At 40.5% G+C, this 13007-nt stretch overlaps 1 protein-coding gene across 6 annotated transcripts in view; it reads left to right on the top strand.

The window, feature by feature from the left end:
- PCDH15 (protocadherin related 15) overlaps positions 1-13007 on the top strand; it is a 1266541-nt gene that overhangs the window by 1132390 nt on the left and 121144 nt on the right. For all 6 annotated transcript variants that reach the window (XM_040362073.1, XM_040362072.1, XM_040362074.1 and 3 more), the window contains 2 exons: positions 157-372; positions 10319-10407. In XM_040362073.1, the coding sequence (XP_040218007.1) occupies positions 157-372; positions 10319-10407 (305 nt within the window). The remainder of the gene's footprint in view (positions 1-156; positions 373-10318; positions 10408-13007) is intronic.

Below are 13007 nucleotides of genomic sequence, written 5' to 3'. Positions count from 1 at the left end.
TTCTCTGTCTAAGGAACTTACAAATGCCAGTTTGGACCTCTTGTTGCTCCTTTAATGCAGAACGTGGTAGCATAACTAAGAAGGAAAACATAATTTTAGATTGTATTAAAGAAAAAAACAACAGTATCTTTATGTATGATTCTGTTCTCATTTCAGACTACAGATAAAGACACTGGAAACTACAGCAGCAACAGCTATAAATTAATTATACCAACCATTAAAGATGGTAAAGAAGGTTTTGTGATTGAATTCTACAGTGGTGTCATCAAAACAGCGATGCTCTTCAAGAACATGAGACGGTCTTATTTTAAATTTGAAGTGGAAGCAAAAGATGATTATGGAAGAGGTTTAAGCAGCAAGGCAGATGTAATTGTAAGTACACTTGCAATATTGCAGCAAGATTTTTAATTTTTTTTTTTAACATTACTATCATGACAAATTAGGACCTATGGCCAAATCCTCAAAGGAGATACGCAGGCGGAACTGCTGTTCCGCCTGCGTATCCCTGTGCCTATCTTTGGATCTGATCCTCAAAAGGATTTTTCCTAAGATAGGCAGAAGATCTGACATCTGTAAGACACTTACACTGTCAGATCTTAGGATGCAGTACCGCATCCGCCGCTGGGGGCATTTCGAGTCGAAATGCTGCTTTGCGTATGCAAATGAGTACTTAGGCAGATCCACAAAGCTAGTAACACCTTGTAAAAACAGACCTTTTTTTCGATTGCCGCGATTTTTTTTAAATTTAGATTTTTTTTTTCCGGCGCGTAACTTTTTTTTTACCCGACGCAACTTTATTGTCCCGTCGCAATCCACAAAGCCCGACTTAACGTAATTTTTCGCGATGCACGTCGGGAAAATGACGTCACACGCATGCGCAGTACGGCCGGCGCGGGAGCGCGCCTCATTTAAATTGTAATCGCCCCCCGGAGAGGAGGACCGCCTTGCGACGGAGGCACTTAAGTTACACGGCCTGAAATTTCTAGGTAAGTGCTTTGTGGATCGGGCCGTGTAACTTAACTCGGAAAAGTTAAGTTACGCTAGTTTTCTGAGGATTTGGCCCATATGTGTGTTGAGTAGGGATGAGCTTTATGTTCGGGTCAAACATGACTTCGACTCGAACATTGGCTGTTCACCCGTCCGCTGAACAGCAAATAATTTGGGGTGTTCGCGGCAAATTCGAAAAGCTACAGAACACCCTTTAAAAGTCTATGGGAGAAATCTAAAGTGCCAATTTTAAAGGTTATTATGCAAGTTATTGTCATAAAAAGTGTTTGGGGGCCTGGGTTCTTCCCCAGGGGACATGTATAAAAAATGTGTAAAAAAAGTTTTAAAAACGCCAGTTTTTCTGGGAGCAGTGATTTTAATAATTCTTAAAGTGAAACAATAAAAGTTAAATATTCCATAAAAAGTAGCATATGTTTCCTGTGTTTATAACAGTCTCTGCACAAAATTACATTTCTAAAGGAAAAAGTAAATTTAAACTTGTGGCTATAATGAATTGTCGGGTACCGGCAATACAGATAAAAGTAATTGAAAAATAAAGAAATAAAATGCGTGGGGGTGCCCCCTAATTCCACTACCAGGCCCTTTAGGTCTGGTATGAAAATTACGGGGAACCCTGCGCCAAATTTAAAAAAAATGGCTTGTGGTTCCCCACAAAAATCAACACCAGACCCTCCAGGTCTGGTATTGATTTTAAGGGAAACTCTGTGCCAAAAAAAAAATGCAGTGCGGTTCCCCCAAAAGTCTATACCAGACCCTTATCCAAGCACGCAACCTGGCAGGCCACAGGAAAAGAGGGGGGACAAGAGAGAGCGCCCCCCCTCCTGAACCATCCCAGGCCACATGCCCTCAACATGGGAAGGATGTCCCCATGTTGATGGGGACAAGGACCTCACTCCCACAACCCTTGCCTGGTGGTTGTGGGGATCCCGCCCCCCCTACGTGAATTGGTAACGGGGTACATTGTACCCCTACCATTTCACAAAAAAAGTGTAAAAATGTTAAAAAAACACACACTAAGTTGGGACAAGTCCTTTAACCACTTCCCTACTGGCCCATAGTAAAATGACGTCCACAAAGAACCTCTGCCGTTCAGAGTGGACGTCATATGACGTCCTGGGCTTTGTGGGGGGGATATCTGAATGATGCCTGCAGCTAGAGGCATCATTCAGATATCCTTCTAAACTGCCGGCGATTCTGCACAACGTAAGAACGATCATAGCGGCGGTTCCGCCGCTAGATTGTTCTTACAGGCGGCGGGAGGGGACATCCCCCCCTCCCGCCGCCATCCGGTGCTTCTCCGGGCTCTCCCGTGCCATCGGGGGCCCGGAGAACGAATCGTGCGGTGCTCGCAGGAAGCATAGAGATGACTGGTGACCAGATGGTCACCAGTCATCTCTATGACCGTCGGAGGACCCGGGCGCGATGTGATGACGTCACGCCCGGGTCCCCGTAAGTAAACAAAGCCGCGATTGCGGCTGCTAAGCAACAGCAAGCATGAGATCGGTGAATTTTTTTCCACCGATTTCATGCTTTCCAGCCTGGAGGAGAGATGTGGGGTTTTATTGACCCCGCATCTCTCCATAAAGAGTACCTTTCACACACATTCCTATTACAAGGGATGTTTACATTCCTTGTAATAGGAATAAAAGTGATAAAAAAAAAAAAAAAATTAAAAAAAAAGTGTAAAAAAAGAAATAAATATATATATAAAAAAAAAAGAAATACAATTTATTTTTTTAACGCCCCTGTCCCTGGTAGCTTGCGCGCAGAAGCGAACGCACACGCAAGTCCCGCCGACATATGTAAACGCCGTTTAAACCACATATGTGAGGTATCGCCACGTGCGTTAGAGTGCCAGCAACAATTCTAGCACTAGATCTCCTCTGTAAATCTAAAGTGGTAACCTGTAAAAATTTTCAAATCGTTGCCTATGGAGATTTTTAAGTACCGAAGTTTGGCGCCATTCCATGAGTGTGCGCAATTTTAAAGCGTGACATGTTAGGTATCTATTTACTCGGTGTAACATCATCTTTCCTATTTTACAAAAAAATTGGGCTAACTTTACTGTTTTTTAATTTTTTTAATTCATGAAACAATTTTTTTCCAAAAAAAAGGCGTTTGAAAAATTATTGCGCAAATACCGTGCAAGATAAAAGGTTTCAATGACCGTCGTTTTATTCCCTAGGGTGTCTGCTAAAAAAACATATATAATGTTTGGGGGTTCTGCGTAATTTTCTAGCAAAAAAATTATGATTTGTACATGTAGGAGAGAAGTGCCAGAATAGGCCTGGTATGGAAGTGTGTATAACTGCCCTGTATGGAAGTGGTTAATATAAAGAAAACTCCAGCACCATAATCCTACTACGATCCCAGTCCCGGACCCGCCGCTGCGAACGATACCACCTCCACTGGAAGCCTCCCAGCCAAATGATGCGCAATCTGTATGACAGCTCTTTTATAGCCCAGGGCAGGGCCACCTGTGATGTGATGGGTGACCCCACCCCATCTGACACAATGGGGGTTTCCTGCCCTTGGTTATAAAAGAGATGTCAGACAGCTTGCATGTCATTCGGCCGGGAGCCTCCGTTGGAGGCGGTATCGCTCGTAGCAGCGTGAGTGGTACCAGGATCGTAGAAGGATTACGGCGCTGGAGGTTTTTTTTATATTATTAAAGGACTTGTCCCAACTTGGTGTGTGTTTTTTTTAAATTTTGACAATGTACCCCGTTACCAATTCACATATGGGGGCGGGATCTGGGGGTCCCCTTTGTTAAAGGGGCTTCCAGATTCCGATAAGCCCCCACCCGCAGACCCCCACAACCACCAGGCAAGGGTTGTGGGGATGAGGCCCTTATCCCCATCAACATGGGGACATCCTACCCAAGTTGAGGGCATGTGGCCTGGGATGGTTCAGGAGGGGGGGCGCTCTCTTGTCCCCCCCTCTTTTCCTGTGGCCTGCCAGGTTGCATGCTTGGATAAGGGTCTGGTATGGATTTTTGGGGGAACCACACTCCATTTTTTGGGCTCGGAGTTCCCCATAAAATCCATACCAGACCTGAAGGGTCTGGTATGGATTTTTGCGGGGAACCCTACGCCATTTTTTTTTAGTGCAGGGTTCCCCTTACCAGACCTGAAGGGCCTGGTGATGGAATTTGGGGGACTCCCACACATTTTTTTTTCAATTACTTTTATCTGTATTGTTGGGACCCGACAATTCATTATAGCCACGAGTAGTTTTAAATTACTTTTTTTACTTTAGAAATGTCATTTTGTGCAGAGACTGTTAAAAACACGAGAAACTTGCACTACTTTACAGGCATACTACAGACACCCCACAGGTACGAAATTTAAAGGAATATTTCACTTTTATTGTTTCACTTTAAAGTATTATTAAAATCACTGCTCCCGAAATAACTGATATTTTTAAAACTTTTTTTGCATTGATACATGTCCCCTGGGGTAGGACCCAGGTCCCCAAACACTTTTTATGACAATAACTTGCATATTAACCTTTAAAATTAAAACTTTTAATTTTTAATGTTCATGTCCCATAGACTTTAATGGTGTTCGAGCAGCATGTTCTGCTGAGAACCGAACCAGGGGGTGTTCGGCTCATCCCTAGTGTTGAGCTGCACAAAGTTACACATGACAGTATACAATGTATGCCAACTCAGAGTTCATCTAACACAGATTACAGGTCTAATTGTATGTGCTTTGGGTCTAAATGTTTTCTCAACTTCAAATAAAAAGTCCCATTTGTATTGGATTTACTTCTTATGATGGCCCATCAAAAGACATTACATTACACATTAGGGGACAAACTTAATTTGTACACTCATTGCTGAGTTCTTGAATTAATTTTAAATGAGGCCCCAAACCTAAAATAGCTTAAAGAGACCTGGTCACCAAATTGGCACTGGCACAGAAAAACAAACATTTTAAAAGCTTACTTTTTTTACACTTATTTATTTTTTTCATTCACTTGCAATGTACTTTTAGAACAGTTGAAAACTCTGGGAATAGTCAATTCCCTAGAACCTTCCCACCTTCCCAGCTCAACCAAAGTTATTGGGACTTTGCTGCTTTTAATTTGACATATTTTGAAAACGTACTATAAATTAAGTACAGAAGCTCTAATGCAAATACACAAAATGAAATAGTAATCACAATACCAGGGTTCAAGTGTAGACCCCTACTGCTGTAATTTCAAAATATGTCTGACAGCCCAAACATTAAAGTACAGGGTGATTTGGCATCCTGAAGCAAACACATAATTATCCTAATATGTAGTGTGAATCAATGAATAACATGATTAATTTGTAATTACTTCTGCTGTAATTTTGCATCTTTCATACATCAAAAAAGTAAAACTGAATTTTACTAGAAGCAATCTAACTTCTAAATATTTCAGCCCTTGGGTTTGTCAAGCTGTTGCATGATTTTACCTCAAGTAATCGTTTCTATGAGTCTCTGGAGTTTGAAAAAATGAATCCAGTATTAGGCTGTAATATAAAGAAAATCTAATGGCAGTACAAGTTTCAGACATTTTTCCATTTCAGAAACTTGCATGGATTAGGTGGCCATTTGTAAATCTTACATTGCCTTTCAAGACAAGAAACCTATTAATTCTTTTCATGTCTGGAGCTTTCAGAATATCTTAGCTTTCAGGTTGAAAAGCAATTTTGTTTTCTAGCATGACAGCATATCATGTGTTACCTAAGTACGGGTGGCTTGTCAAAGCTATTGATCCCATTCCAAAGAATTGAGCTTGGCATTCTTGAAGTCCAGTTTCCTAGAGAGAGTTCGAAGTCATTCAGTATAAAGTAAAAAAAAAAATAAAAAATAAATAAATGCTATTGCTTGTGTTCGCACTTGCAAGTAGACATAGTTTTGTGGAATTTAAAACAAACAAGATTTTTTTTTCCACTCAGATGGACTAAGTAGCTAAAGAAGAGTTAAAAAAATATGTACCTAATAGTTTCTATCTGTAATTGGTGCAATACAAAGAGTTGTTTATCTTAAAAAAAATATTTTGTATATTTTACTGTCTGAAAAATAGAAACCATTTTTTCCTCAAATTTAAATATTTTTTGGGCATTCAGGGGCATTCCACAAACAAATCAGGAAGGGAAATCATTTGATAGGACAGGCTATAGTTTTAAAACATGTACAACAAAACATCTCACCTTGCTACTTGTATTTTCTTTTTATAAAACTATGCAATATTGATTGGTAATTTTTTTAGCCAAATCCATAACTTTTTAAAATTTTTCTTAACAAGCTCATACAGGAGTTAGTCTAGAAAAAATATTAAATAATGTATGCTAGCTAATGGTCCCCAAGTGTTAGCACTACCTGCAATTCTTTGAGTCACTGACCCGGGGCATGAATGCAGATCAGGTCAATGGTAACATCCTCTAACCTTATTTAATTTTCTTTAACCACTTAAGGACCGCCTAACACCGATATACGTCGGCAGAATGGCACAGCTGGGCACAGGCACGTACATGTACGTTGCCTTTTTAGAGCCCAGGTGTCTGTCGCGCGCGGGACCCTTTTTACCAAAGATAGGTAGAAGAATACGTATCGGCCTAAACTGAGGAAAAAAAAATATTTTATATCTTTTTTGGGGATATTTATTATAGCAAAAAGTAAAACATATTGCATTTTTTTCAAAATTGACGCTCAATTTTTGTTTATAGCGCAAAAAATAAAAAACACAAATGTGATCAAATACCACCAAAAGAAAGCTCCATTTGTGGGAAAAAAAGGACGCCAATTTTGTTTGGGAGCCACATTGCACGACCGCGCAATTGGCAGTTAAAGCAACGCAGTGCCAAATCGCAAAAATGGGCAAGGTCATTAACCTGCATATTGGTCTGGGTCTTAAGTGGTTAAAGAGGTTGTAAATTCTATTAAAAAACAAAAACAAAAAAAACTGTAAGACAAAGGCATAATGAGCTAGTATGCATTGCATACTAGCTCATTATGAAATACTTACATTAAAACTAAGCCTTCCTGCGGTGTCTGCACACCGCTGTGATGGCTGACATCTTTCCCAGAGTTTCTTCCTGATTCGTGGGCTCCAGCACCTTGGAATGGCTCCCACACATGCACGCGAGAACCGCCGTTCACAGCAAAGGGCTCTGAAGGAACAGCACCTGTTCCTTTGCATGTGCCAGTGATTTCACTGTCTGCATGTAATGTAAATATCTTCTGAACGGTACATGTTTAGGGGATATTGAAGCCTTGTATACACGACCGAGGAACTCGACAGGCGAAACACATCGTTTTCCTCGTCGAGTTCCTTGTTAGGCTGTCGAGGAACTCGACAAGGCAAGTTTCTCCATTCCCATTGAGGAAATAGAGAACTTGCTCTCTTTTTGGCTCATCAAGTTTCTCGACAGTTTCCTCGATGAAAATGTACACACGACCGGTTTCCTCTGCAAAAAAATATCTCCCAGCAAGTTTCTTGCTGGTTTTTGCTGAGAAACTCGGTCGTGTGTACAAGGCCTTACACTACCTATAGGTAAGCCTTGTTATAGGCTTACCTATAGGTAAATGTTAGTAGAGGAAGTTTACTTCCTCTTTAACACAACCTTGTTGCTTCCTTAGCACAGCTCCTTATAAAAGGGGAAGGAGAATACAGTACACATTATTGATGAAGTGGTCAATGGGAAGAACCACAACAGCCCTCATGGGACATGTTATCTCACACACCTAGAAGCTTTATAGAAGCAGCGCCCAGAGCTCTGCAAGAGTGAAAAATGTCACCACACAACCTGTCAAAAAAGTGAATTTTCCTAATTTTTGCAGGGTGCTTTCATTTACATTTTTATCAGGGAATGAACAGTGACTTTTAGCTGATATGTTCTAGCTTTTAAAAAAAATGTTTTACTGCAAATGTAGATTAACTTTCAATACAATATCAAAGTATCCACAAACATGTCCAGGAGTTTATCAGACCCATGAACTTATGACAATAAAATAAATCCTCACTGAAATCTATACTAAATTGATACCATTAACAGAGGGTAAACAATACATTCATTTTAAAAAGAAAAGTACTGCATGACAACATATTCATATAAGATTAACCTAACTAAATGAGCTGATAACAAACAGCTAATGAATTAAAGCGGGGGTTCACCCTATTAATAAAAAAAGCGAGCTACAGTATGCCTGTCTTTATTTTTTTAGCCCCGTACTCACTGTGCAATCGTAGAGACAAGATTCCGACTCCCCGCGGGCGTTCCTATGGAGAGGGAAGGTGATTGACGGCCGGCTCTGGCAAGTCACGCTTCTCCAGAAATAGCCGAAATAGGACTTGGCGCTTCACGGCGCCTGCGCATAGTCTGTGCGCAGGCGCCGTATAGCGCCGTGAAGAGCCGAGACCAGTTCCGGCTGTCTTCGGGGAGCGTGACGTGCCAGAGCCGGCCGTCAATCACCTTCCCTCTCCATAGGAACGCCCATTCCCCGCGGGGAGTCGGAATCTTGTCTCTACGATTGCACAGTGAGTACGGGGCTAAAAAAATAAAGACAGGCATACTGTAGCTCGCGCTACTATGCCTCATTTTATGCTAAAATGTTGTTATGGAGGGTGAACCACCGCTTTAAATGTTTTGGGGTTGATTTATTAAAAGGCAAGCAGGCTGTTCACTTTGCGAGTGAATTTTCTCTTGACCCTTATCAAAGAAACTAGGGAAATAGGAGTTTGTGTTAGAATAACCTTGTCCCTATATTTTAACTGTATATATTTAAAAATGTTTATTGCTTTTTCATATTAATAGGGGCACCACACTAAACACAGGATGTTGTGTATCCCAAAGCTCCCATTGGAAAGAACTAGATACAACAAAAGTTAGCTGTAATTTGAATTGATGTTCTAAAATGTTAAAAAAACAGTAACCTGGGCTGACCTTTTACACATTAAAATGCATTAAATCCTTCACAGATGAATTCTCTTCTTTGCATGATTATGTCTTCTATGACCTGACAGGTCAATTTCAGGTTTAAGATTAATCAGGTTTGTGTTATGGCTTAAGTTAACAATTTATACATGGTAATAAATATATGTCTTCAGTACCTATAAACCATGGGTCTTCAAACTACCGCCCTCCAGTTGTTCAGAAACTACAATTCCCATCATACCTAGTCATGTCTGTGAATGTCAGTGTGTTACAATGACTCATGGGATGTGTAGTTCCACAACAGCTGGAGGGTCGTAGTTTGATGATCCCTGCTATAAACAGTGTGGCCCAGATTCACAAAGATATACGACGGCGTATCTCCAGATACGCTGTCGTAAGTCTGAATGGCCACCGTCGTATCTATGCGTCTGATTCATAGAATCAGTTACGCATAGATTTGGCCAAGATACAAGCGGCGTAAGTCTCCTACGCCGTCGTATCTTGGGTTGCAATAATTACGCTGGCCGCTAGGTGGCGCTTTCTTGATTTCCGCGTTGAATATGTAAATGAGCAAGATACGCCGATTCACGAACGTACGTACGCCCATCGCAATTAGTTACGCCGTTTACGTAAGACATACGCCGGCGTAATAATAAAGCTGGTCTCTAGGTGGCGCAGCCCATGCAAAGTATGGACGTCGGAACAAGCGTATCTTTTTACGTTGTTTGCGTAAGTCGTACGCGAATAGGGCTGTGCGTAAATTACGTTCATGTCACAAGCATTGTGCCGATGTATCTTTGGGCGTAAATACGATGTGATACTGAGCATGCGCGCGCATGCGCCGTTCGTTCGGCCATGCATCTACATGGGGTCAAGCCTCATTTAAATACAACACGCCCCCTACCAGCCTACTTTGAATTACGCTCGCTTACGCCGGCCCATTTACGCTACGCCACCGTAACTTAGGGGGCAAGTGCTTTGTGAATACAGCACTTGCCTCTCTAAGTTGCAGCGGCATAGCGTAAATACGGTACGCTACGCCCACGCAACGTAGATCGGCCGTACGTGAATCTAGGCCAGTGTGTTTTTGCTTGTAGTGCAAGATCTAAATATAAAAAAAAAGTTCAATAAAAAGAAACCTAATTTTCTTTTAAACTAAACAAACATAAGCAAAACAGGTCACATTTAAAAGAAACTGTTTATGGAGCAGATCACACTTCCAGCAGCTGTGTTTGCTAAAAGAAAATGAAGGCTTCCAAGCTCCTACAGCTTTTAGTGCAAATTAGTAATTATTAGGTTATATTGCCTACTATGGAGATGAGAAAACATTTATTAAATTTAATACTAATAACATAGACGACCTTCAAGTTCTAATGGATTTTCTTGTCTATATATTTTCAGGTTTCTGTGGTTAATCAGCTGGATATGCAAGTTATTGTCTCTAATGTCCCTCCTACAGTCGTGGAAGAAAATATAGATGATCTTATTAGGTAATGAAGACACTTCTTTATGTATTATATGTGCAATTAAAATAGGCTTTCACTGGTAAAGATACTGACTTACGTAGACATCAAAGAAATTCTGCCATGGTATCTGACTGTATATTTGCATATTATTGTAAAACTAGAAAACACATTACCTCATGCAACCATGCTGGAAAAAAATCTGTATTTTTAGTTTAGTGGTTAACAGAGAGATCATACTGTATTTCCTGGGTTAATGACATGAATTCTTCTTGTTCTGAGACTTTCAGTGATTGTTACAGCTGTTGTATGTGCTGCAGATACTAAATTTGATAACCCTGTCATAAATTCCAAGTGTATATAGTGGGTTACATGGAAGGCATGTCACAATTTTGCTGTATTTGCCTAGTGTTGTTTAATGACTAGCATAATCTTTTTCACAGAATTGTTAGGTTTGCTATCTGACAGGGCTTTCCATCCACCTCTTCATTATGTTAAAGCGATAGCTGTACTTTAAAATTCTGCAGAAAATTTATATTTATTATTTTTTCCAGCAGGAGCCCCTGAAAAAATCATTGCACCTGGAAATAATTAGGTCACGGGTATAATGTAAGGCTTCTACAGATCCTCAGTATAGCTAAGCGCACCACCCGTGAATTTATCCTATAAGAGATGGTTATCCTTTTGGTCCAACCCCCTTACCTGCTTCAGATTTATGTTTACAGTACCTCAATCGGAAACCCATGGCCTGCAGGAATCCCTAGACCATCCAGCTGAATCCTCTTTAATCTGTCCATGCCTTTGAAACTGAATCCCATGGACTTCTATGGAAAAGCCTCCCAATACATGCAACTCTTGGTATATAGCTTGATAGAAGTTGCTTGAGGTTTGACTGCGTGGGTGAAGCAAGGTACAGGAAGATTTCAGCCATAGGCTCTATAGATTCAAGAGTACCTTGGTTGTCTAATTTAGGTAGCTACACTTCTGGGGTGGGGGTTACTTTAGGCCAGAAATATAGGCTAGGGGTGTAAGTGTAGCGCTAAGTCTGATGCCAGAGGCATCAGAAAACCATAATGTGTGTAATATTACAATTGAATAACACTACATCAAATATAAAACAGGTGTGTTGATGAAAGAAACTTCCAACGAACGAATATTAGTGCACAGAATATATAAATACGAGGAAAGCAAAAAGTCCAATAAACTCAATTTTAGGATGATTGAGTATCCATAACAAAGTCAATTGTCATCCGCACATCCTCCACTCATGTGAAACAATGAACCACCACTGTGTCATCCGTACATCCTTCACTGAGGCAAAAAAAAAATAAATGAATGTGACTTCAATAACGTGATAGTCCCACCACCGGTGACAGTGCAGGCTTACCGGAACTAGTTGATCACTAGTGGCATATGCCAAGAGAGATCAATCTGAGCTTTTAAGAAGTTGGTATTTCAATGACAATCCTGGACAGGAAGCGTGGCACCAAATGATGCAGAGATCCAAACACACTTGGGACTGTATAGTTGTTAATGTCTTGAGACAAGTAGGCTCACTCCAGCAATCAGCAGCTGCAGGCCATATCCTATACATCAAAGATGGCACTGCAGTTTGCACTCCAAGCCTCCTTGTGAGTAGAACCACCCTCGTAACAGGAACAGGAAGTGAGGTCAAATCTAGTGACTAATTAGATTTCTCAAAAGTTTTAAAAAGATTAAACTATATAAAACGTATGGCTTATATGTTTTTGTATTTATTACCAGGGGAGTTATGATAAAGAGGCACTGAAATTATGATTTGGACAACACGAGTCCTGGATCAGGCCCCTGTTTAAAATATTGAATCTTTGTGGACACAAAGATTCAATATTTTAAACAGGGGCCTGATCCAGGACTCGTGTTGTCCAAATCATAATTTCAGTGCCTCTTTATCATAACTCCCCTGGTAATAAATACAAAAACATATAAGCCATACGTTTTATATAGTTTAATCTTTTTAAAACTTTTGAGAAATCTAATTAGTCACTAGATTTGACCTCACTTCCTGTTCCTGTTACGAGGGTGGTTCTACTCACAAGGAGGCTTGGAGTGCAAACTGCAGTGCCATCTTTGATGTATAGGATATGGCCTGCAGCTGCTGATTGCTGGAGTGAGCCTACTTGTCTCAAGACATTAACAACTATACAGTCCCAAGTGTGTTTGGATCTCTGCATCATTTGGTGCCACGCTTCCTGTCCAGGATTGTCATTGAAATACCAACTTCTTAAAAGCTCAGATTGATCTCTCTTGGCATATGCCACTAGTGATCAACTAGTTCCGGTAAGCCTGCACTGTCACCGGTGGTGGGACTATCACGTTATTGAAGTCACATTCATTTATTTTTTTTTGCCTCAGTGAAGGATGTATGGATGACACAGTGGTGGTTCATTGTTTCACATGAGTGGAGGATGTGCGGATGACAATTGACTTTGTTATGGATACTCAATCATCCTAAAATTGAGTTTATTGGACTTTTTGCTTTCCTCGTATTTATATATTCTGTGCACTAATATTCGTTCGTTGGAAGTTTCTTTCATCAACACACCTGTTTTATATTTGATGTAGTGTTATTCAATTGTAATATTACA

Source organism: Rana temporaria, chromosome 8 (genome assembly GCF_905171775.1).
Source record: "Rana temporaria chromosome 8, aRanTem1.1, whole genome shotgun sequence".
Lineage (NCBI taxonomy): Eukaryota > Metazoa > Chordata > Amphibia > Anura > Ranidae > Rana > Rana temporaria.
Note: the sequence above shows the minus strand (reverse complement) of the source record. Positions and strands in the feature narration are given on the sequence as shown.